General features: G+C 41.9%; 1 protein-coding gene across 1 annotated transcript in view; it reads right to left on the bottom strand.

Moving 5' to 3' along the window:
* Positions 1-26,973, bottom strand: part of LOC124788682 (carcinine transporter-like) — an 83,012-nt gene that overhangs the window by 16,123 nt on the left and 39,916 nt on the right. Inside the window, exons 5-6 of the mRNA XM_047255964.1 lie at positions 12,890-13,104; positions 1,679-1,866 (exon numbers count right to left, since the gene is read on the bottom strand). Coding sequence (XP_047111920.1) covers positions 1,679-1,866; positions 12,890-13,104 — 403 coding nt within the window. The remainder of the gene's footprint in view (positions 1-1,678; positions 1,867-12,889; positions 13,105-26,973) is intronic.

Below are 26,973 nucleotides of genomic sequence, written 5' to 3'. Positions count from 1 at the left end.
CCATAAGCGAAATTCTTACGGACGCAGTAGAAACGAATAACCCAAGAGGCGACGGGACATCTTTTGCGCCATATAATCAACGAAACAGTTCTCACAGAGAGAGACAATAACTAAGTAATAGTTCAGTCCTGGAAACATCAGCTAAAACTCTGACATTTCTTAAGCTGTTGAGGTAAAGACGTAGCCAATTAGAGGATGAGTTTTTTTAGAAGAAAGAGAGGCGTAGATTTCTAAGATTTCTACATATGAGAGGGTTAAACGGTGGGAATACATCCACTTTATATTCGATACGTCATACGGAAATTAGTATTAAATGCTCCATCAATAGGATATTTCTGCTATTTCTTCAGGCAGAATACTATCCCGAGATAAGATGTGTGATATAAACTGTACGCATTCTTCCGATAGTGTGATGAAGAACAGTCGATCCAACATATAAGACATATAGAAGTTGTCGTAACAGTACAGAAATTCACTAAAAGTACTTAAATCATTTACATGTTAATCTCATGCAAAGTTTATTGCAACGTTTGGAAGAATAGATGCTTCTATTGCTTCTTTGGAAATATCACTATTTCGAATGTGTTTCTCCGAGGCAAAAATTCTGTTTTGGTAAAGCCTCGACACTATTATTGAAGTCGGGACGGTGCGAAAAGAATCCACGATCAAATTATCGCATATTCAGTTCTGCTGCTGTTGATCTATTTTGGTGACATTAATGCCAATTTAACCAATTCTTCAACCACAAAAATGACTGTAGATCTAAAGTCATCACTGAATCGACAGTCATTGAATATGTCATCTTCTTACAAATAACACACTTAAATAAATTTTGGCATATCTCCCAAATCATCTGATCTGCATAAGTAGCTAATTCCTGTGGACGGAACTCAGTCAGCCGAGCGGTCTAGCGCTGCAGTCATGGACTGTGCGGCTGGTCCCGGCGGAGGTTCGAGTCCTCCGTCGGGCATGGGTATGTGTGTTTGTCCTTAGGATAATTTAAGTTAACTAGTGTGTAAGCGTAGGGACTGATGACTTTAGAGTTAAGTCCCATAAGATTTCACACACAATGAACATTTTTTTTAACATTGTGAACAAGCATATTCTATTCAGTGCTACACATTTTATTTGACTGTTTTATAAACTTTGGAATGTTGAGAAGTTCAAAACTGAAAATCCAGTTTCGTGTAACTTCTTCGGCGGTAGTACCTCAAAAAGATGATATCACTGGTTGATCAATGTAGATCTATAAGAAGAAACTTACGTTTGTAACAAGGACATTAACTAATTTGCTACCGTATTTATGAAAAATTTCTTGGTCATTATTTTATGAGTCACTCGTGATTATTCGGAAAGTAAATCACGTTATTAGTATAGTCACGAGCGAAAGGTTTGTTGAAGTGAAAAGCTAAGGAACCTGATCCCCATATCATCTGCATTTCGCTGCTGGAACGAATCAGTTTGATATTTTCTTTGCCTTGAGTTTCACGTCCGTATGCGGAAAATACTGGATAGTTCTACGTTAAAACGCTTATAACAAATCAAATGGTACTAAACTGCTGCTGTTTCTAAAAAAATATTTTTTGACAAGCACAGTGCAGCCTTGGTGTAGTAGAATATGACTGCACAATCACAATTTTTCATCTCGTTATCTATAAATAAATACATAGATACATACCAGGTATGAAAGGTACGGATTTGCACACATGACGCAAGAGACAACTAAATATTCGACGGCGATGCATGTTTGGCGCAAACGTGTAGGATGTATTTCCATGCCCTGTAAGTTCGTAAGTAATATCGACGAACTGGAGAAGAACTGTATCATCAGAGACCCAATGGCTATGAGCCATTGTTCAGAAGATACTGGAAAATAAGACAAAAGATTTCGTAAATATATTACATCTCAGTCACTGAACAGTTTTTAACACTTGAATATACTTGTTTTAAAATATCACATAATGTTCTATTTTTTATTTATCATACTCACGTTAAGAGTTACATGCTGTCTGTTATTTTGGATCGGGATAAATCTACAAATACTTATATCGTGATATGGCTGCTGTTATTAGGTGAGCCCGAGAGTCGTGCTGTGCTATGATGGACAGAGGCAGCTGTTATGTGTAGCTTGGCCGACTGAGTACCTGCAGCCTTGTGTGCCGCTTTTAGCAATGGCATTTTCGAGGTATCCGAAGCCACACAGCAAGCAGTTCCCTTCGCAGTGTTTACTCTTTAAGTTATGGAGATGGACCAGCTTTTGCTGATAGCAGTAGTTCCTGGCAGATTGAAACACGACGAGGCATGGACTCGATTGATATCTGAAGTAGTGCTGGAGGGAATTGACGCCACGAATCCAGCAGGGTTGTCCATAAATCCTTAAGAGTACGAGGAGTGCAGATCTCTTCTGAACAGCACGTTGCAAGGCAGTTTGGTGAACGGCGGAAGTGTTTAAATTTAAACTTAGAAGAGTGTTCCTGGAGCCACACTGTAGCAACTCTGGACGTGTGGGGTCTCGCATTGTCCTGCTGCAATTGCCCTAGTCCGTCAGAATTCACAATGGATATGAAGCAGGTGACCAGACAAGATGCTTATGTATGTGTCATCTGCTAGAGTCGTATTTAGAAATATCAAGGAGCCCATATCACTCCAACTGCTCACGCTCCACACCATTAGCCTCCACCAGCTTGAACAGTCCCCTGCTGACAAGCAGTGTCCATGGATTCATGAGGTTGTCTCCATACCTGTACATGTCCACCCACTCGATACAGTTTGAAACGAGACTCGTCCGACCACGCAACATGTTTCCACTCATCAAAAGTCCAGTGTCGGTGTTGACGGGTCCAGGTGAAGCATAAAGCTTTGTGTAGCGCAGTCATCAGGGGTACACGAGTGGGCCTTCGGCTCCGAAATCCCATATCGATCTTTCGTTGAATGGTTCGCACGCTGACACTTGTTAATGGCCCAGCTTTGAAACCTGCATCAATTTGCGGAGAGGCTGCACTTCTGTCGCGTTGAACGATTCTCTTCAGTCGTGTTGGTCCCGTTCTTGCAGGATCTTTTCCCGTCCGCAGCGACTTCAGAGATTTACTGTTTTACCAAATTCCTTATGTTCACGGTACACTCATGAAATGGTCGTACAGGAAAATCCCCACTTCATAGCTACCTCGGAGATGCTGTGTCCCATCGCTTGTTCGCCGAATATAACACCACGTTCAAACCCACATAAATCTGGATAACCTGTCACTGTAGCAGCAGTAACCGATTTAACAACTGCACCAGACACATGTTGTCTTATACAGGCGTTGTCGACCGTAGCGCCGTATTCTGCCTGTTGACATATTTCTGTATTTGAATACGCATGCCTATACCAGTTTCCTTGGCGCTTCAGTGTATAACCAAAATTCTCGGTGAGTCATTGGGTGGTTCAGACACAACACATATGTTAATAAGAAGTTAATGAGCAGGGGCACTACTTCAGTAGTGTGTGGTATAAAGTTGAGAATTTGGGTCTGACGGGAGGTGTGATAGAGTAATACATGTTGTTGTGGTGTCCACTGTGCCCAGATGGCGTAGTGGTCAGCACATCTTCCAAGTAAACGGGATACCCGATTCGAATTTCAGTTTGGTTCAAATTTCCACATTGATATAAATCAATGCTTGCTGGCAGCAGCCTTTAATTCCGTTATGTTTTAATTAATAAAAAGCGATGTAAAATTCTTAATATTTCATAGAAATACTGAAAAAATGCATGAAGGCCACTTTACGGTGACATAATATGAGAATCAGTAGAATTAAATTTAGATATATTCGCTTTGAAACTTCCTCGCAGATGAAAACTGTGTGCTGGACTGTGACTCGAACTAGGGACATTTTCCATTCAGGGGCAATTACTCTACCGATAGAACTAGACAAGCAGAACTCACGATCCGTCCTCACAGCTTTGTTTGATATACAGGAAGACCAAAGGTCCGTGAAAATTTGAAAATGCACTAATTCACGTATAATGTAGGTACAGAGATAAACCCTCACACATATGCCGGGAATGACATGGGGTTTTACTGGAACTGAAAACGAGTGCAGAAACCGGCCAACAGATGTCGTTGCACCGACGAATCCCATTTCACATTCCAGAATTCGGGCTACCGAAAAATTCTAGGACTGTCGTGGAAACCCCACTGAATGACGAAAAAGTCACGGAGTGGTGTGGGTTTACCACCTCAATCATGAACGGTTCTTTTTCTTCGAGGAAAGGCGGAATGCTGTTTTTCAAACTGTCAGAGTGAGGGGCGATAAACACCTGCTGGAAGTTAAGACTTACAGACAGGATAACGCTCCACCCCCCGTTGCCACAAGTGTGAAAGGTCTCTTGAGCACATCGTTTGGTGAGGATCGGGTGCTGAGCGGCCACCTCCGTGATGCTTGGTGTCCCACGCCACAGACTTTAATCCGTCTCCTTATTGGTTATGGGGTTACCTAAAGTCGCAAGTCTACCGCGATCGTCCGACCTCATTAGGAATATTAAAAGGCAACATCCGGCAGCATTTTCTCACCATACCTAAAGATATGTGGTACAGTGTGGTTCAGAACATTGTCCCTCGATTACATGTATTAATGGTGAATGACAGCCAACATCCTGAACATCTTTTATAAAGAACATCGTCTTTGCTAAAAATCAGCTGATATGCTAATTATTGCTTATGTGTCACATGAAGCGCCACCTGCTTGTTATTTTGTGCACACGTCATGTCAAGCATATCTATCAATTTTTACCTCTCTGCCTACATCATTTCGTAAAGTACTGAGTTTTCAAATGTTAGGTGAATTTTGGGTCACACTGTCTGTTTGTGATTAAGAGGGACCAAAATATTTACAGCCGACGTGAGACCTCAAAATGCCTCACGTGAAAAGAAGAAAAATGTGTGGTAGTATGCGTGGTGTAGTTTTTCTCCAAATTTAACTAATGGTCTTCTCCTAAAATTTACACTGATCTGTTGTGTCTCTAGTTGGAGTAAGCAATCACATTAAAGGAGGCACATTCGGCTACTTGAGGTCTTACCTTGTTTTCCACTAGGAGGAGCAGATTCATGGTCAGCAGGATCTCTTCAGCCTCGGAAACCGTTAAAATTCACAGTGTGAGACAGGCTGTTGGACTCTGTTTTTGAACTCTGGTCTTGAACCGATTACACTAAAGCTCAATTAGGAAAATTTTACAAATGTCGCGCGAGTGTTTAAGGTGGTGAAGTTTATGTTGACACTAGAATCTAACACCGCAAGGAATTTTGTTTTCTGAAAGGCTGATTTGGACTGACTCACATTCGCAGCCACCGAACAAAAACTGAACGTTAGTTTATTAGAGTAACTAACTAGTTTGGAAGAAGACTTTGTGCTACATACTGACATGGCTTAGACCCTAAGATACTTCACTATATGAGTACTGTAGTTGGTGAACTTCAGCAGTACAATACGTTAAGCTCCGATCCGTGACTGTGGCCTGAACTTAATGCTGCAACCTGAAACTTATGCTTAGTAGTTATTTAAAAACATGTTTGAGCAATGGGAACATCATGTAATTCAACCTGCCTACTACTTGAAAAATTGCAATCAGGTGTAACTGAGATCATTTATTTGGCAATCAAATACACACATCAAAAAACGTTTTCCATCACCCCAGTTCCCAGAATCCCCGAAGACAGACATTGACTGTGGATATTGTACCACACACACAGCCTCTTTGACTGTTCAGAGATGTCACTAAACCCGACCAAAGATGTAAACGACCATGTGTGAGCAACGCCTGTTAGAAGGAGGGTGTCCGACAGCCAATCAGTTCCGGTCATTTCACCAGGAAGGAGGTACACGGCCTAGACGGTCAATACCTCTGTTCCATCAAGTCCGCATTGTTACTTTGTGCCAGGAAGGGCTCTCTACAAGGGAAGTGTCCAGGCGCCTCGGAACCAAAAGGATGTTGTTCGGACGTGCAGGAGATACGGAGAGAGAGGAACTGTCGATGACATGCCTCGCTCAGGCCGCCCAAGGGCTACTACTACAGTGGATGATCGGTACCTACGGGTTATGGCTAGGAGGAACCCTGACAGCAACACCCTCTATGTTGAGGAATGCTTCTCGTGCAGCCACAGGACGTCGTGTTACTACTCAAACTGTGCGCAGTAGGCTGCGTGATGCGCAACTTCACTCCCGGCGTCCATGGAGAGGTCCATCTTTGCAACCACGACACCATGCAGCGCGGTACGGATAGGCTCAACAACATGCCGAACGGACCGCTCAGGATTGGCACTACATTCTCTTCACAGATGAGTGTCGGATGTGTCTTCAACCAGACAATCGTTGGAGACGTGTTTGGAGGCAACCCAGTCAGGCTGAACGCCTTAGACACACTGTACAGCGAGTGCAGCAAGGTGGAGGTTCCTTACTGTTTTGGGGTGGCATTATGTGGGGACGATGCACGCCGATGGTGGTCATGGAAGGCGCCGTAACGGCTATACGATACCTGAATGCCATCCTCCGACCGATAGTGCAACCATATCGGCAGCATATGGGCGAAGCATTCGGCTTCATGCAAGTCGAGCCCCCATCGTGCACATCATGACTTCCTTCAGGATAACAACATCGCTCGATTAGGGTGGTCAGTATGTTCTCCAGACATCAACCCTATCGAAACTGCCTGGGATAGATTGAAAAGGGCTCTTTATGGACGACGTGACGCACAAACTACTTTGAGGGATCTACGCCGAGTCGCCGTTGAGGAGGGGGACCAACAGTGGCTTGATGAACTTGCGGATAGTATGCTACGATGAATAGCGGGCATGCATCAATGCAAGAGGACGTGCTACTCGGTATCAGAGGTACCGGTGTGTACAGCAATCTGGACCACCACCTCTGAAGGTCTCTATTCCAATTTTCTTAACAGGTTCCGGAACTCACGGAACCGAGGTGATGCAAAACTTTTTTATATGTGTACATTATTCCATCAGGAGTTTTACGCGGTGCTACCAACTCCAAGTCGTGAGCTATTATTTGTGGACTAGATCCTATGAGCCAACTACATTAACCGTTGAACGACTCTGGTAAGAAGAGAGATAAGAGTAAAAGTGTGCGATCTGATCTTACAACGTCACAGATGAGCAGTCGTTATCTAGTTGCGAATCACATATCGCATCCTGGCAAGAAAAGTGACACAAGTCAAAAAACGGCTGTTTTTAGTTTGTCACTAAAAAATACGTGTGAAGTGCCTCAAAGTGCACGAAAAACTTCAGGTGTCTATCTTGCGCTTCGTCCACCTCACGGCAATAGTGTCAGTTTTGTGTTGTAAGCGCTTCAATCCGAAACCGCGCTGATGCTAAGGTCGCCGGTTCGAATCCTGCGTTGGGCATGGATGTGTGTGATGTCCTTAGGTTAGTTGGGTCCATGAACCATGGACCTTGCCGTTGGTGGGGAAGCTTGCGTGCCTCAGCGATACAGATAGCCGTACCGTAGGTGCAACCACAACGGAGGGGTATCTGTTGAGAGGCCAGACAAACGTGTGGTTCCTGAAGAGGGGCAGCAGCCTTTTCAGTAGTTGCAAGGGCAACAGTCTGGATGATTGACTGATCTGGCCTTGTAACAATAACCAAAACGGCCTTGCTGTGCTGGTACTGCGAACGGCTGAAAGCAAGGGGAAACTACAGCCGTAATTTTTCCCGAGGGCATGCAGCTTTACTGTATGATTACATGATGATGGCGTCCTCTTGGGTAAAATATTCCGGAGGTAAAATAGTCCCCCATTCGGATCTCGGGGCGGGGACTACTCAAGAGGATGTCGTTATCAGGAGAAAGAAAACTGGCGTTCTACGGATCGGAGCGTGGAATGTCAGATCCCTTAATCGGGCAGGTAGGTTAGAAAATTTAAAAAGGGAAATGGATATGTTGAAGTTAGATATAGTGGGAATTAGTGAAGTTCGGTGGCAGGAGGAACAAGACTTCTGGTCAGGTGACTACAGGTTTATAAACACAAAATCAAATAGGGGTAATGCAGGAGTAGGTTTAATAATGAGTAGGAAAATAGGAATGCGGGTAAGCTACTACAAACAGCATAGTGAACGCATTATTGTGGCCAAGATAGATACGAAGCCCACGCCTACTACAGTAGTACAAGTTTATATGCCAACTAGCTCTGCAGATGACGAAGAAATTGAAGAAATGTATGATGAAATAAAAGAAATTATTCAGATTGTGAAGGGAGACGAAAATTTAATAGTCATGGGTGACTGGAATTCCAGTGTAGGAAAAGGGAGAGAAGGAAACATAGTAGGTGAATATGGATTGGGGGACAGAAATGAAAGAGGAAGCCGCCTGGTCGAATTTTGCACAGAGCACAACATAATCATAACTAACACTTGGTTTAAGAATCATGAAAGAAGGTTGAATACATGGAAGAACCCTGGAGATACTAAAAGGTATCAGATAGATTATATAATGGTAAGACAGAGATTTAGGAACTAGGTTTTAAATTGTAAGACATTTCCAGGGGCAGATGTGGACTCTGACCACAATCTATTGGTTATGACCTGTAGATTAAAACTGAAGAAACTGCAAAAAGGTGGGAATTTAAGGAGATGGGACCTGGATAAACTAAAAGAACCAGAGGTTGTACAGAGATTCAGGGAGAGCATAAGGGAGCAATTGACAGGAATGGGGGAAATAAATACAGTAGAAGAAGAATGGGTAGCTTTGAGGGATGAAGTAGTGAAGGCAGCAGAGGATCAAGTAGGTAAAAAGACGAGGGCTAGTAGAAATCCTTGGGTAACAGAAGAAATATTGAATTTAACTGATGAAAGGAGAAAATATAAAAATGCAGTAAGTGAAACAGGCAAAAAGGAATACAAACGTCTCAAAAATGAGATCGTCAGGAAGTGCAAAATGGCTAAGCAGGGATGGCTAGAGGACAAATGTAAGGATGTAGAGGCCTATCTCACTAGGGGTAAGATAGATACCGCCTACAGGAAAATTAAAGAGACCTTTGGAGATAAGAGAACGACTTGTATGAATATCAAGAGCTCAGATGGAAACCCAGTTCTAAGCAAAGAAGGGAAAGCAGAAAGGTGGAAGGAGTATATAGAGGGTCTATACAAGGGCGATGTACTTGAGGACAGTATTATGGAAATGGAAGAGGATGTAGATGAAGATGAAATAGGAGATATGATACTGCGTGAAGAGTTTGACAGAGCACTGAAAGACCTGAGTCGAAACAAGGCCCATGGAGTAGACAATATTCCATTGGAACTACTGACGGCCGTGGGAGAGCCAGTCCTGACAAAACTCTACCATCTGGTGAGCAAGACGTATGAAACAGGCGAAATACCCTCAGACTTCAAGAAGAATATAATAATTCCAATCCCAAAGAAAGCAGGTGTTGACAGATGTGAAAATTACCGAACTATCAGCTTAATAAGTCACAGCTGCAAAATACTAACACGAATTCTTTACAGACGAATGGAAAAACTAGTAGAAGCCAACCTCGGGGAAGATCAGTTTGGATTCCGTAGAAACACTGGAACACGTGAGGCAATACTGACCTTACGACTTATCTTAGAAGAAAGATTAAGGAAAGGCAAACCTACGTTTCTAGCATTTGTAGACTTAGAGAAAGCTTTTGACAATGTTGACTGGAATACTCTCTTTCAAATTCTAAAGGTGGCAGGGGTAAAATACAGGGAGCGAAAAGCTATTTACAATTTGTACAGAAACCAGATGGCAGTTATAAGAGTCGAGGGACATGAAAGGGAAGCAGTGGTTGGGAAGGGAGTAAGACAGGGTTGTAGCCTCTCCCCGATGTTGTTCAATCTGTATATTGAGCAAGCAGTAAAGGAAACAAAAGAAAAATTCGGAGTAGGTATTAAAATTCATGGAGAAGAAAAAAAAACTTTGAGGTTCGCCGATGACATTGTAATTCTGTCAGAGACAGCAAAGGACTTGGAAGAGCAGTTGAATGGAATGGACAGTGTCTTGAAAGGAGGATATAAGATGAACATCAACAAAAGCAAAACAAGGATAATGGAATGTAGTCTAGTTAAGTCGGGTGATGCTGAGGGAATTAGATTAGGAAATGAGGCACTTAAAGTAGTAAAGGAGTTTTGCTATTTGGGGAGCAAAATAACTGATGATGGTCGAAGTAGAGAGGATATAAAATGTAGGCTGGCAATGGCAAGGAAAGCGTTTCTGAAGAAGAGAAATTTGTTAACATCCAGTATTGATTTAAGTGTCAGGAAGTCATTTCTGAAAGTATTCGTATGGAGTGTAGCCATGTATGGAAGTGAAACATGGACGATAAATAGTTTGGACAAGAAGAGAATAGAAGCTTTCGAAATGTGGTGCTACAGAAGAATGCTGAAGATTAGATGGGTAGATCACATAACTAATGAGGAAGTATTGAATAGGATTGGGGAGAAGAGAAGTTTGTGGCACAACTTGACCAGAAGAAGGGATCGGTTGGTAGGACATGTTCTGAGGCATCAAGGGATCACCAGTTTAGTATTGGAGGGCAGCGTGGAGGGTAAAAATCGTAGAGGGAGACCAAGAGATGAATACACTAAGCAGATTCAGAAGGATGTAGGTTGCAGTAGGTACTGGGAGATGAAAAAGCTTGCACAGGATAGAGTAGCATGGAGAGCTGCATCAAACCAGTCTCAGGACTGAAGACCACAACAACAACAACAAAGTATAGTGGACTGATGACCACAGATGTTAAGTCGCATAGTGCTTAGAGCCATTCGAACCATTTTTTGTTGTTGTAGGCTACTTCACGATTCGCCACGGCAAGAAGTGTGGGAGGTGTGTATGGATCATTTAAAAAGGGTAGCACTCTTGCCACGCTGTATAAGGTAAGTTGAATGTAGTTTTTAATATCAGTGATTATTACAGTGTCTGTGTTTATACAGTGTCTGCATCTTACGTTACAATACGTTTCATAAATGCATGCATGTCTGAAGGAACAGACACTGTTTTGACGATTACAGCTGTTGTAAAGATTACGAAATTTCATGCGTTGCAGCATACAAAAGAATACTGAAATTTCTGCTCTAATGAAAGTTCATATTAAATACCTCTTCTCAGCGAAAAATATTTCCACAATATATAAGTTCATTTATCATTGCCGGCCGAAGTGGCCGAGCGGTTCTAGGCGCTTCAGTCTGGATTCGCTCGACCGCTGCGGTCGCAGGTTCGAATCCTGCCTCGGGCATCGAGGTGTGTGATGTCCTTAGGTTAGTTAGGTTTAAGTTGTTCCAAGTTTTAGGGGACTGATGACCTCAGATGTTAAGTCCCATAGTGCTCAGAGCCACTTGAACCTTTTTTTTCCGATAATGATAGCGCTATTTCTGTATCGCGGTGTCACTTCTGAGATCGGGCACAAAACTGAGGACGTTCAACATCTTCATGAACGCATCGGCGAAACTGCTGCATCTTTGTACAGAAAAGCGCAGTTCTCGCAAAACTCGAAGATCCAGGCGCTCGGGCAAAATATACACTTCGAACGTCTACGAAATGGTCGCGCCTGGTTTTTAGCAACTCCGATTAGCAGCAGAAGACTCGAGGGAAGTAGGAATGAGAAGCAAAACAGGAAAGAAGGGCAACAACAATCGGAAGAATAGCCTCAATGTTTAACCTGCATAAAACATCAAGGAACTCTCAATGGAGATTCGACATTGACGGCATAGAAAGATCCTGCATGTGATAGAAATAACTTGCACTGCTATCGATTTGCACGTGAGGCTGTACTGATCACTATAAATGGCTGTGTGAGCCGGTTCTCAGGTAAAAGAAAAGCTCGAGCATAGTACGGCACCTAGTAAAACACTACAGTGTCCGAAAGCAACTCAGGTCGATAACAGCATTTTCTTACTATTCAGTTTACTCAGGCTTTTTCATAGAATCTGTTTCATCCTGTGTCTCTTTCTCTCTTCAGGGTGTGACTCAATAACACGATATTACGAGTACACGCACATAGATGTATGAACTTTTTCTTAATATAGAGATTTTCTGTATGGTCACTGAAAACTCGGAGAAATATTTATGTTTTCACTCTTTGTAGCGCTGTTGTATAAGTTGTCTAATTTGTAAAGAATTGTTTCTTTTGTAAGTGATGAGAACATGTAATATACCGTCCGCAACTCGTGGTCTAGTGGCTAGCGTCGCTGCCTTTGGATCAGAGGGTCCCGGGTTCGATTCCCAGCCGGGACGGGGATTTTCTCCGTCCGGGAGCTGGGTGTTTGTGTTGTGCTCATCATCTCATCATCATTCGGGCAGTGCCGACACTGGAAGTGGAAAGATTTGGAACTTGTACCGGCGCTGATGACCACGATGTTGAGCGCCCCATAAACCAACATCATCATCATCATGTAACATACTATCATTGTTTCACGTGTGACGAATGGGTTAACTATTGATGGGTAAGTATTTCATCTATAGTCAGAAACGTAAGAACGTATCGGTGCGGAGATTCTGGGGCTTAACTTCATCTGTATTCAGCAACAGTAATATAGTCTCCCAAATTGATAGTACATTTCAGTTTTTTGTGGGTTACCTTTTCGTAATGTAAGATAAGTGAGATGTTACTATATTTTGCGCACAGCAGATTATAAGTTTGACCGCAAGTCCAGTGCAAGTAGTTGGTATTCTGTACGTAGATAAAGTTGTTGCCTTTTGGATTTTTTTTAGTTGAGCTAAATTAACACCAAATATAGCAGAAAATTTAAATAATTTGTTGGTCATATTTTTGTCAAAAGTGAAATTATTTCTTACTTATTATAAGTACAACAAGGTCATACATAGAAAAACTTGGTAAATAAATAAATACGCGTTTCATTCAGTAGGAAGAGTCATAGCAGTTCAGTACCTGTTGTCAGCGCCACGAGAATAAAAGAAACGACGGCGCCAATTAGTAATACCAGGCAGTGCGTAAATCGTCTGCCGAGATGGTTTCCAACGAAGTGTGCCAGCATGCAAGAAACCATCATCAAGACGCCCTGGCCGACGTATGCAACGAAAGGATTCTCTCCAAAACTTTTATTGTGGAAAAGTAGAGTGAAAAGGACAAGAGAACCCGCTGACCTGTGTGGAAAAATAATCTTCATGTAATATCTTAAGAAATTAAGGTAGTTATATTTTAACTCTCTTTATTAAACTGATGAATCTGTACTTGATTAGTTTTCAAACAATTATTTCGATTATGCAGTACGTCCTAATGTGATAGACTATTTTACTGTGACCTGTGTTTCACCACAAAAATCTTCAATTATCGGATATGTTTCTGTTCTTTTGGTCGTTCCCTTTTGAAAACTGATGGATGCTTTGCTAGTACGTCATGAAATATTCGTACTAAAACAGCGTTATGCTATAAGAAGGCGAAATAGATTACCCGCTAGACAGGAAATATGTTGACTTGTATCCAACTTTTTAATTCAGAAAAACTCCCAGTTTTTTCTCTTGCTTTTGTAATAGTTTTAGTCAAGTTTTCAGTTTGTACAGCTCTTCACGCAAGTGTCTACTGTGGAATTTTCTTTATCTGTGCATAAATGTAGCAACCTTCATCTACATGTAGTTGCTTTCTGTAGTCAAGACTCGAGAAGGGTTTCTTTACAACTTTTAGGCCCCACTCCTGTCTCCATAACCAAGTCGAGTATTTCCTGGAGCACCAAGATTTGTCCTATCAACTGATCAACCGATCCCATCCTTCACCAAGCTTATGCCATAAATTCCCTTTCAAAACGATTCTGTTGACTGCTTCCTCATCAGGAATCCTGCAGACCAGAGACTCTCTAGCCTACCACAAGGTGTGCAATAGGAGAAACTGCGTCCATGTCCTGTCTCCCTGACAAGGAGAGTCTTCCAACAAAATATAATTTGCATTTCCGATGATAGATACAAACTGTACGTAAGCTTACGAATCAGTTGATACACACTACCGTAGAAGAAATTACACTACTGGCCATTAAAATTGCTACACCACGAAGATGACGTGCTACAGACCCGAAATTTAACCGACAGGAAGAAGATGCTGTGATATGCAAATGATTAGCTTTTCAGAGCATTCACACAAGGTTGGCGCCGGTGGCGACACCTACAACGTGCTCACATGAGGAAAGTTTCCAACCGATTTCTCATACACAAAACAGCAGTTGACCGGCCTTTCCTGGTGAAACGTTGTTGTGATGCCTCGTGTAAGGAGGAGAAATGCGTACCATCACGATCCGACTTTGATAAAGGTCAGATTGTAGCCTATCGCGATTGCGGTTTATCGTATCGCGACATTGCTGCTCGCGTTGGTCGAGATCCAATGACTGTTATCAGAATATGGAATCGGTGGGTTCAGGAGGGTAATACGGAACGCCGTGCTGGATCCCAATGGCCTCGTATCACTAGCAGTCGAGATGACAGGCATCTTATCCGCATGGCTGTAACGGATCGTGCAGCCACGTTTCGATCCCTGAGACAACAGATGGGGACTTTTGCCAGACAACAACCATGTGCACGAACAGTTCGACGACGTTTGCAGCAGCATGGACTATTAGCTCAGACACCATGGCTGCGGTTACCCTTGACGCAGCATCACAGACAGGAGCGCCTGCGATGGTGTACTCAACGACAAACCTGGGTGCGCGAATGGCAAAACGTCATTTTTTCGGATGAATCCAGGTTCTGTTTACAGCATCATGATGGTCGCATCCGTGTTTGGCGACATCGCGGTGAACGCACATTGGAAACGTGTATTCGTCATCGCCATACTGGCGTATCACCCGGCGTGATGGTACGGGGTGCCATTGGTTACACGCCTCGGTCACCTCTTGTTCGCATTGACGGCACTGTAAACAGTGGACGTTACATTTCAGATGTGTTACGACCTGTGGCTCTACCCTTCATTCGATGCCTGCGAAACCCTACATCTCAGCAGGATAATGCACGACCGCATGTTGCAGGTCTTGTACGGGCCTTTCTGGATACAGAAAATGTTCAGCTGCTGCCCTGGCCAACACATGCTCCAGATCTCTCACCAATTGAAAACGTCTGGTCAATGGTGGCCGAGCAACTGGCTCGTCACAAAACACCAGTCACTACTCTTGATGAACTGTGGTATCGTGTTGAAGCTGCATGGGCAGCTGTACCTGTACACGCCATCCAAGCTCTGTTTGACTCAATGGCCAGGCGTATCAAGGCCGTTAATACGACCAGAGGTGGTTGTTCTGGGTACTGATTTCTCAGGATCTATGCACCCAAATTGCGTGAAAATGTAATCACATGTCAGTTCTAGTATAATATATTTGTCAATGAATGCCGTTTATCATCTGCATTTCTTCTTGGTGTAGCAAGTTTTAATGGCCAGTAGTGTAGTACACCTGGAAACACAGCGTCGTTTTTGATCCGATGACGACATATGTCACCTGGGGGATAATGGAAGTACTGATAATGATTTCAACGCGCCAACAGATAGCACAGTTGCATAGCTACCAGAGTGCCATCTGTGTCCACCATTTAATGGAGAATGCTCACGGCCAGAAGGGTCAACGTGGTGCAAACGAGTAAAGCAAGCAGGCAAGCGTGCCAAGGAGGCGCAATCATGCTCTACAGCGAAATGAGCGAGTGGCATGTTGGACGTGCTGCGTCAGCTGTGCAACGACGGTGGTGTCAGTGGCCACGTGCACATTCTCACACCTATCGACGAGGTTCTAGACATCCACGCAGCACCGACGCCCGCTAGGAGCGTCGTATTGCAGGACAGCAGTGGCATATCGTACGCCCATCATAGCACAGATAAGATGGTTTGTGTGCTCAGACGTGTCAACACGAACTGTTACGAATGGGTTATTAGCAGTGAGACTATGAGCACGCACACCTCTATCCCGTCTTCCACTCACGCCACAGCATCGACGTGCACAGTTCGACTGGCCCACGATGCTCTTCAACACTGAAAGCAGATTCTGCCTGCATGCAAGTGATGTTCGATTGTGTGTGCGACGTAGATGCGGTGAGTACTGTCTCGTAGGGAGCATTCGTCCAAGACACACTCTCCCCACCCCAGGCCTTATGCTCTGGCGTGCGAAAAGCTACAACTCTTGCTCTATTTGTTTGTTTCTAAGGAATACAAACCATAGCGCTCGTTACGTACAGAACGTTCTTAGACCCGTTCTTTTCCCGTTCTTGCAGCAGGAAGGTGATATATTGTTCCAACTGGATAATGCTCACCTACACACTGCCCTTGAAACTCAACGTGCTCTGCAACACTGCAGAGACTTCCCCGACCAGCACGATCTCCGGACTCGTCTCCAGTCGAGCACGGATGGGATATGATGGAACCAGGAGTGATTCGTGCGACTCGTTAGCCAACAATTCTTACATAATTACGTGAACGGGTCGAGTAGGCGTGGCATAACGTATCCCCGGACAGTATTCGCCATCTGTACCATCGACTGGATGTCAGTGTCAGCGACTGCGTTGTCGGCCATGGACGCCACGCCACATACTAAGATGGATGTTTCAGCATGTCAGTACCTGGTACCTCTCTCTGAACCGCTTGTGCTATTAATCTCTAAATTGAATCATTTCATGCACTCCATATGCACTGTTGCAACAATAATTCTTGAGTGAATTTGAAAGCCCTAAAAGAGGGTATAATTTTTTCCATCAATGTGCGTCGTGGGTCGCACCGAATAACATTCCAAAGTGAGATGCAGTGCCCCCTGTAACAAAACAGACGAGAGAAGCCCTCTCGCTCTTAGTCGTTTGCAGTTCTTGGTTGCAGTCGTATCGTGATCTTCAATAGCGGAAGTGTCGATGCCATTTGTATGTCCTCGTGGATGCTTACTGTTGTTACTAGCAGCTATGGAAATTACAGCTCTACTTAGTGCTGTTTCGCATGCACTGTAATGCAATCGCGATTATTTTGGTACGTAATTAGTAGAAATGCAATGTTTGCATCTCATTGGGCTAGCTACATTCCAGTAATAGTACTTTTTACTGCCCCTCTTTGGACTACAGTCTACTCAATTCTCGAGGCTATCCATCATTTTGAGGAATATCTCAGTGCATTCTATCTCTAATCAAGGGCTGGACGAAGTATCAAAACGCTCGTTTACGGTACAATTATTTGTTCCTTTTGTCTCGCCTTGCAGCAAGTCTCTTCGGGATAGGATGATCAACAGCGTGTGTGTGCAAGTCAAAATGAAGATGTAACGGGCTACTTACATGTGATTTATTGGAAGAATATACGCAAGTTTTTATCACATCTGTTGGGATTGTGATCTACAGAATTCCTCTGTTGCTTCCTCGAAATCTTGCACTTAGCACTCTGGAACTCCTGGTGCACAAGGTGGGGTCCAATTCTGGCTACGGTCGCGACAGAAGTAATTTAGCATGGAAGGCTACTAAATGTACCTGTTAATTGGGAATAGATGACAGGCAGTTTTTCATCAGTTCTACTAACAGTATCGCCACGTTCTTTTAACAGAACACAGCAGTATCTACAACCCGATCTGTACATCTGATCTTCAGCTTTTTTCTGTGGTACTACATTTCCTAAGCTTCTATTCTCTTCTTATTCTTTTCTTATCTGCACAGTTTAGAGTACACAATTACCTGAGACAAATTAACATGATTATTACTATCAGAAAACTTAAATTTATTTTAGATGTTGAAATGCTTTTCAGGAACACTCTTCTAGCTATTGCCAATCTATATTTTACAGATATCCTTTCTGCTTTGGCCGGTGTTAGCTTCCTGCCCAGGTATTAAAACTATATTAATTTTAGTGCCTCGTTCGCTGAGTTGACTACCTGAGTATAAGATGATTAATCCGACTACATTGCCCTTCATTTACTTCTATTTTGTTCCCGCAATACTGTTTTCAAGTTTCTTTCGTTTATATAGTCTTTCTATATATTTTTTTTCCACATTTCAGTCTACAGGCTTTCCTTAGTACCAGACCGCCGTAAGAGTTCTTAATAATTGTTCTTTTCTGCAGTTTCTAATTTAATTTCTCTACTTTAGTCAGTCGCTAAATAATGCTCCATTTCAATCTCAACAGCTTCCAGTTATTTCAGCTTTCCTCTTTTCACTCCTTTCCGTCATTCTGTATTCTCCTAATGTTTCCTTCTCCTGCTTTACCTGCTATCGAACTCCTGTTGCTCATCACAATTAAATTTTCGTTTCTGTTAATGAACTAAATAATTTACATCGTCTCATTACCCATTATTACAGTCTCTTCAGTCATTTGCAGAGCTTTCAATCAGCGGTGGAATTAGGGCATATACATACTTACACTTCTGCAGTTGGTCTTGGCTTCATGTCTACTTTACATTTGTTAATATGATCACTACACTGTTCCTAGTAGTTCGCCCACACACTTTTTTTATTCTTTATTAGACCTGCTACTGTGATTATGTGTTAATCTTGCTACCATCTGGACCCAAACGAACAGACAGTCGGTACTCAACAATGAAGCACGTTATGTCCTGTCTGTAGAGTCGCATGTGCGAGTAGTATTTTATTACTTCGTCGCCGCTAATTCAGAGTCCATCACAGCTTATATAACATGGCACATTTATACAGACAAACCACTATAAAGCTTAGTTTCCAACCCGATCATGCACGGCCATGAACTTCCGAAATTGAATGTTTCGTACATGACGACGTTAAAAGTGATTCACAAGACATATTCGGTATCCATCTCTCTATTATGAGCAGTTCCGTCTACATCAAGATCGTCAGTGATGAGGTGTGCAACAGAATCGTGCACGCAAACGCAAACAGTCTTAAATTCAAACACTGAGGCAGTCTCTAACGATCATGAAAGGCTCGGCTTCTGTGTGATGTGAGTCATCTAAATCCCATTCAAAATACCTCTGGACGATGTCACCGTGGCTTCCCAATCTTATAGCAAAGAGGTCAGCCACTGGACTGAAAAATGGACCACTTTCACAATACACCAGTTCCTCAACACGTTACGAAAGATTAAAGCTGAATTGACAAAACAAGTGGCAGGTTACTCCGAAAATAGCAGCTCTAGGGCGATTATTACGTACAACAGACAGCCACATACTTGCTCTGGGTGTGGCCAAGAAGGACACAACAGTTCAGCGTTTCTACACTGGTGACTTGCTCAGATCCCAATAGATGAGTTTGTGATCATCCTATGATCACGATTCTCCCCCCACAATTACGCACAGGTTACGATCTGATGGCCATACTTGTCAGGTAGACGCTCCTGACAGGGAGGACATGGTGGAGTCCGAAGTACTGGATCCAACCACTATGACGGCACCTCTTTCAGAAGATAATTAACAGTCGATCTTGCAGGAGGTTATGGAAGAGATGATGGGCACTGACGCATGGTTAGTGCCGACCGCAACCTTTCTTCCCAATGACAGACCAGTCGAAGAAATCCACCCCCATTCGGATGCTGAAACACACGACCACAAACAGCATTCCCTGCAAAGACACAAGAAATTCCGACGTACTGTGTCAGATGACTGCCTGCTACAAACGTCTGAAACGGATTGCGGACAGTTTGACAGCAGTGACGGCGATACAAAGGCCGCAGTAGCACCACACAGTGTAGATCGCACTGGTGATAGCCTCAGTTCTTCCAACGCTTCTGTAAGGTGGAATCTCATGGAGATACCTGCAGCAGATTACCGGTCAGTAGTGACGGCGGAGTCTGCACCGACAGCCATAGCTGAGATAACCCATCGACAGTCAGCGGTACTTCATGGCGACCGAGCAGATGACTGTGCAGAAGACTCATCGTACGTCGTGCTGGACACCACTCTAGGGATTTCACCCCGGCAGTGTTGATCCCTTCCCACTGTTGGTGACTGTGATGAGACACCCAGATGCAAGGAGCCCACACCACGTTTGGTGATGCTGATGGCCAACACAATGCCACTATACTTCTATGGGAAGGAATAGTGGTGGACGATACGCACGATCTCGCCAGGGCTCAAGAAATAGCGCTCATAGCGTTGGGCATAAGGCTCATCAACATATACACACCTTCTGGCACGGACGGACGTCGCGAACGTTCACGTTTTATTGCAGAGGAAGTCGCGTAGCTCTTCCAAGGCTGATATGACTATTTAATATTCTCAGGTGACTTCAGTTCCGCCTGGCATCGAACAACCAGCTCGCATGACACAGTCTGTGCCAGGAATGCAAGACACTAATCTGGGACTTGTAGGTGGTGAACACTTGAAAACGTATTAACGACCACCGAATTCACTTCACACACTCCACGAGTCACTCTTCCAGTCGTACTGACTGGATGTACGTTTTTCAAGTACTGTGTCTACTAAGAAACAGGATATGGAACTGTGGCCTGCTGCCTTCTCAGTCCACTTGGCTTACATATGTACCGTCATCCTTCATTGACAACGAGTGTGAAGAAGGGATAGTCTGTTGAAGTTAAACGTCACTCACCAAGCTTACCCAGAATGCCGCCAAGCCATTGGGGTACCAGATGTTCATGTGACATCCGCCGCCAAGCATATCCTACGACGATCTGCTAGTGATTGGTCTACTCCCAGCCAGCCTTGCGACGAACGTTGATAAACTGTAGTCGAGACCACGCAGCTTAGCGCAGATGTACACTTGAAATCCATACCACCAGCAACCGGTACTGCATTGTGCACTGGATTCGAAACAAAACCAGCCGACGACCCATCCTCAGTTACGATGAAAAATAAAAAGGAGAGCACATATCGCAGCACAGTGCAATAAATAACATGCCGACCTTGTGAAGACAAGGGGTAAGACCACGAGGAAGATGAACAAGAAGAGGAAGAAAGAAGAATCTAGTAACTACCCAACCACAAATTCGGTTCATCTTGCCAGTGTAGTTCACTAGTATCTTCTATATTTAACTACAACATGTCCATTTATCTTTTCAAGTTCGTTACCCTGTCTACCCAAGTGACAAATGCCAGTCCATACTCCGAACCGCGGATCGCCAGATTTTTATTTTCATTTATTTCTTTTTTTTCTGATGGGAGCAGTCTCCTGAGTACTGCTACCTAAGATCCTAATAGGGTACTGCTTTTACTCCAGAGTATTTCATCCAGAAGGATGCTATCGTCATTAAACCACTGCTGTACAGACTTCAATATATTAGTGTTGTGTCATTAAATATAACGACTTTATTGCTCCCTCTATTTGTCTGAGGTAGTTGGTTGTGTGTTTTCAGGTTTTCTTCAGTTAGTTTGGTGGTTTCATTAACAGGGAGCCAACTGCATATGCTTTCTAGTTGAAAGGATTGCAGTCTTGTGCACAGGGTTTTAATTTGTTATGTCTTCTATTACCTGACTGGTATTTCTTACTGTCCTATCACATTCAAATTTGTAGTATTGGGGTGAGCTGCAAATGCATTTGTTTTGCTAGCAGACACCCACGAGACAAATATTCCCAGTAGTAAATTTCAGAGCATCTCCACGTACCTACTAGTACCTTAATGCCCAAATAAATAGTGGAAGCAGGATACTATATAAAATAATGAAAAAATTACGTAGAAAAACATGCGTACCGTTTAACATCTTTCACTCTCTCATAGTCCCACTTCATGTCATCTCACCTCTTGCTGTTACCCATTTTCCTCCAACTCACTTTCTGTCCTAGGACTTTCTCATTATTCACTCATCATGCCTCCTTCATCCTCCCACTACAAATCTCCCTCACCTTCCCAGAAATTAGATTTCCACCTCTGTCACTACTCCTTCATTTGTCTTACACGTTAACTAAATACTTGGGAACGATTAAATGAAAAACAACGCAAATGACATTCTTCAGAAAGAAAAGAACAGTTTTAAGTCACAGAGAAACTAGTGTTAAAGTTAGTAACACTACCCAAATCACATAACACATATTTAGATACAAGGATACAAATAAACAGTAGTAATGCTACATAGTAGTCTGTTTACCATCAGAAACGCATAGTTCTGCAAAGCAGTGTAGGATTAGACCAGAATCAACAGTGACAGACGAAAGTATAACGTGAAAACTTGCAAGCAGGTAGGGTTTCCTAATGTGAGCGAAAAACCAGGCATGAAATGCCATGAGTAAGGCAGCATCTTCTGCAAAGAACTGTTTTTCGATGTAAAAATCAACATGTAAATATTTTTCATGGTAGGCCACTGATGATCTTTTATTTCAATATGGTGAAATGCGTTTGCTGGCAAAAACATGTATCCTCTAGTAGTTACAAAATTTGAATTAAAACACCTTCAATATCTGTAAAGTAACTATGGACATGTGGACAAAAAAAGAAGAATTTAATGATGTCTTGTCAGGCATTCACTATCGGCCTAAATTATTAGTTGACGAAGATTAATCTTTATCCATTTAAAATCATGTAAACCATCAGATTTAACAACCATTGCAAATGTAATAGTCTTATGCCAAAGTAGAAAAATGTAAAGATCAAAACAGCTCGAAAGGAAATAATAGCAGATCACAGAGAAAGGTTTAAAATACATCGTTGACCCAACAACAAATGAACAACAAATAAAAGATCACGTTATAAAATCTGATTATATTCTCACCACAGGAGAAGAAAATGACCACAGTAATACAAATATAGGACTGACCAGAGAATTAATAAAAAATTAATTACAATCGCAGCAACACAGTTGAAAAAGACAGCAAATAATTCAGAAAATACTGAGATGGATCAAAAACCTATAGTAAACCCTGCAAGCAGAAAACATTATAATAACAAAATCGAACAAAGATGGTACTGTTGTGCTAATGGAAACAAAAGCATACATCGAAAAAAGAGGAGTTAAGCACCAGAAATAATATTAAAAAATCGAAATCAAACCCAATAAACAGATATAAACACATCAAAAATGCACTCAGAAACATGGAGCATACATTTTGAAACAAGAAGAAAAAGAGATTTCTTCAAGAAAATCTTCAGGTACCTGAAGTGAGATACCAGCCCAACAGTAAATTTCAGAACAGGTCCCACATACCTAATAGAAAAACAAATGGAATCATAGCTCACCCAATACTACTAACTTGAAAATATGATAATAAGAAGTACCAGTTACCTAATAAAACACATAACAAATATAAAAACCCCATGCACAGCAAAAATGCTGCCCTTTTATGTAAAAATCACTTAGAGCTGCATCACTATTAATGGAACTATCATACCAATTGATGAAACCCAGTAAACACACTACCAGCTACATAATAAACAGAAAGATGAAACAAAATTGTTGCAATTAACAAAAAAAATTGTGTTGTAGATTATCATGGGTGCTAAATATAAGATGGAGGTTTACCCAAGGGTTCACCTATTTCAAGAGCACTAGCCAAATCTTCATGAATCATATTGAAAAACTGATATCTGAAGATGGAACAATATAGAAAATCTAGATCATGTACGGGTACTGGTACATAGATGATATAATATGCATGCCAGATAAACCCTAAAACAAAATATAACACTTACATAACAACATAGTATATATAACTAAATAAAGGTTACAACAGAAGAAGATTTAGAAAACAAACAAATATTCCAATATGTAAGTATAAGAAAATACAGCACACCACATATTTGACAAATATAAAGAACCTACAACAGACATAATAATAAATGCAGGCTAAAATCACCCACAGTGTCACAAACAAGCTGCAAACAGACCCAATAAGATTCCACTAAACATTTGTAATTAGCAAAATGTGATGTACACGTACAAGGGTTACACATATCAAAAATACAGCGCCCAAAAACGGATACAGAGAAACATTAGTAGGTAAACTTAACAGAATAATAAGGAAAGAAATGTGACTCAAACAAAACTACATTGCATCAACACATACAAGCAGTACTATCACAATAGAATTGCATTCAGTAATCTACCACTACAAATTCACACACAAGATAGACAACATATTAAAACAAGGGCCTAAGAATTCCACTCGAACAATTAATTCAGTACAAAAATACATCACTAAATTAAAATCAAAACCAGACAGATACTAAGTATGTGGTATATGCCACCTTAGTTGCTGAATCTGTGGAAAAATTTGCCTCAATATAACCGGCAGGTCATTTGACACAGGACATGAAGAGCAAATTAGTGCATATAGAACAAATCATTCGATATTCGTGGGTTCTTCAAATAGGAACACCATTTACAAATCGCTATAGAAAAAGACATAAATATCACAAATACCAGTAAGGACAGCCAGCTCCTCAAAGAAAACTTCCATATGCTCAAAGGACTAACACACAATAAGCAGTTAATCAATGACCAAATAAATATTGGAGGATGGACACTGTATAAAGTAACTGGAAAATGACATAGATAAAAAATACTTCCCCTTTCTCATCCATCACACTTTCCAAACCTCTTTCACCCCTTCCTCATTTCATTTCACTTTTTCCTCCTCACTCTTTTTCTCTAACTCACTCTTCATCCCGCTATATCTCTGGTTAGCACTTTCTCTTCGCTTATCTTTGCCTCCTGTCTCCAACCGCCCTGCCCTCCCGCGCCACAAACACAACACTAGCTAGCAAAAAAAAAAGTGGTTCAAATGGCTCTGAGCACTGTGGGACTTAACATCTACGGTCATCAGTCCCCTAGAACATAGAACTACTTAAACCTAACTAGCCTAACGACAGCACACAACATCCAGTCATCACGACTAGCTAGCACTTAGATTTTCAGCACCATCACCACTTTATTACCGTTACACATTAAATAAATAAATAATAACACAATTTAATGGGTTAATAAATAAGTGACAAGAAAAGAATACTTTCAAAGCACATAGAAACTAGTAGTAAAGGTGGTGACCCTGCGCAAAACGCACGATACATATTTGGCCTAACACAAAAAGTGCATAGTTTGTTGTTCAAAGCAGTATGGGATTTGAACAGAATCAACAGTGACAAATTAAGGTATAACCCAAGATCTTACAAGCAGATGTCGTTTCCTGATGTGAGCGAAAAACCAAGCATGAAATGCCATAAGTAAAAGTCAGCATCTTCTGCAACGAACTGTTTTTCGATCTAGAAAGCAATTCAAACTACAAATGCATCTCGTTACAGGCCGCTGATGATGTTATATTTCAATATGACGTAACACATGTGGTAACTGAAAAAGTATCGTCTTAAAGTAGCAAAGACTGAATTAAAATACCCACAATAATTGTGATGCAACTACGGACAATGCGGGCACGCAAATGAAGAATTTAATGATACCTTGTTAAACGTTCCTTACCGGCCTAAACTATCAGTCCATGAAGATTCATCTTAATCTGTTTAAAACTGTTGAAACCATCAGATTTAATAACCGTTGTAAAAGTAAATATCCTACGCCGAAGTACATAAATGCGAAGATCAAAAACTGGTCGAAAGCAGATAACAGCATATCTTAGAAAAAAGTATAGAGCACAACGTTGACTCACCAGTAAATGAAAAACAAATAGATGACTACATTTTAAAATCTGCATATATTCTCACCGCAGTAATGCAAACATAGGGCTAACTAGTAACATGAATAAATGTGAAACAAAGCAAGTGACATTCTGCAGAAAGTAAAGAATGGTTTTAGAACACAAGGAAACTAGTGGTAAAGTTGGTAACACTACACAAATCACACAATACATATTTAGCAACAAGGATGCAAATAAACATCAGTAGTGCATTACAGTATTGTGTTTAGCATCAGGACTGCATATTTCTGTAAAGCAGTGTGGGATCAGACGAGGTAGAACATTGACAAACGAAGGCATAGCCCAAAAACTTGGAAGCTGACTGCATTTCGTGATGTGAGCGAAGAACGGGGCATGAAATACCGTTAGTAAAAATCAGAATCTTTTCTAACGAACTATTTCTCTATTGTTAATATTTTTCCTTACAGACCACGGATGATGATTTATTTAAATAAAACGAATCGAGTTTGTTGACAAAAACAAGCATGTTCTTGTGGTTGCAATGGCCGTGTTAAAATTCCTTCAATAACCGTAAAGCAACAAAGACAAATTGAGTTCTGCAATAAATTGAAGATGGTAATAGAGAATACTCTGTTCAAGGATCAGAAGAGGAGGTATACTTGGAAAGAAACGAAACACACGGGAAGGTTCCAGTTGGATTACATCATGCTCAGACAGAGATTCCGGAATGAGTTATTAGTTTGGAAAGCATTCTCAGGTGCAGATATAGACTCAGAGCACAATTTAATAATGATGAAGAGTACATTGCAGTTTAAGAGAATCGTCCGAAAGAACCAGTGTGGTAGGTAGCGGGATACTGAGGTACTGAGGAGTGACAAGATAGTTTGAAGTTCGCTAAGGATGTGAATAATGCGGTAGGGAGCAACAGAATAGACATGTGATTTGAAGAGGAGTGGTCATCTCTAAAAAGGGTAATCGCAGATGTTGGATAGACAAACTTAGGTACAAAGAAGGTAGCTGCGAGGAAACCATGGGTGGCAGATGAAATACTTCAATTGATTGACGAAAGAAACAAGTACAGAAATGTTCAAGGAAATGTAAGATTGACTTGGGAATATAGGAATCGCTTAGGAATGAAATAAGTACCAAATGCTTCGGGCCCAAGGCGAAACGGCTGCAGGAAAGATGTGTAAAAATCGAAAAATAAATGATTATCAGGAGGACTGACTCAGCATTTAGAGAAGAGTCAAAACAACCTTCGGTGAAATTAAAAGCAAGGGTGGTAACTTGAAGAGTAGAATGGGAATTCCACAAAGTACGAGAGTGAGCAGTGGAAAGCCTCTATGAGTATGTGGTCTTGTCTGAGGGCATGTTAGTGGAAGAAATTGTAGTCAATAGGAATGACTAACAGATCCAGCATGAGGATCAGATTTTAAAAGAGCTCTGGAAAATATATGGTCAAATTAGGCAGAAAGGATAAGCAACATTCCATCGAAATTTCTAGAATCCGCCAAGCGGATTGCGCGG

The sequence above is a fragment of the Schistocerca piceifrons genome, chromosome 3 (genome assembly GCF_021461385.2).
Source record: "Schistocerca piceifrons isolate TAMUIC-IGC-003096 chromosome 3, iqSchPice1.1, whole genome shotgun sequence".
Taxonomy (NCBI): domain Eukaryota; kingdom Metazoa; phylum Arthropoda; class Insecta; order Orthoptera; family Acrididae; genus Schistocerca; species Schistocerca piceifrons.
This window is presented reverse-complemented; position numbering and strand designations above follow the sequence as displayed.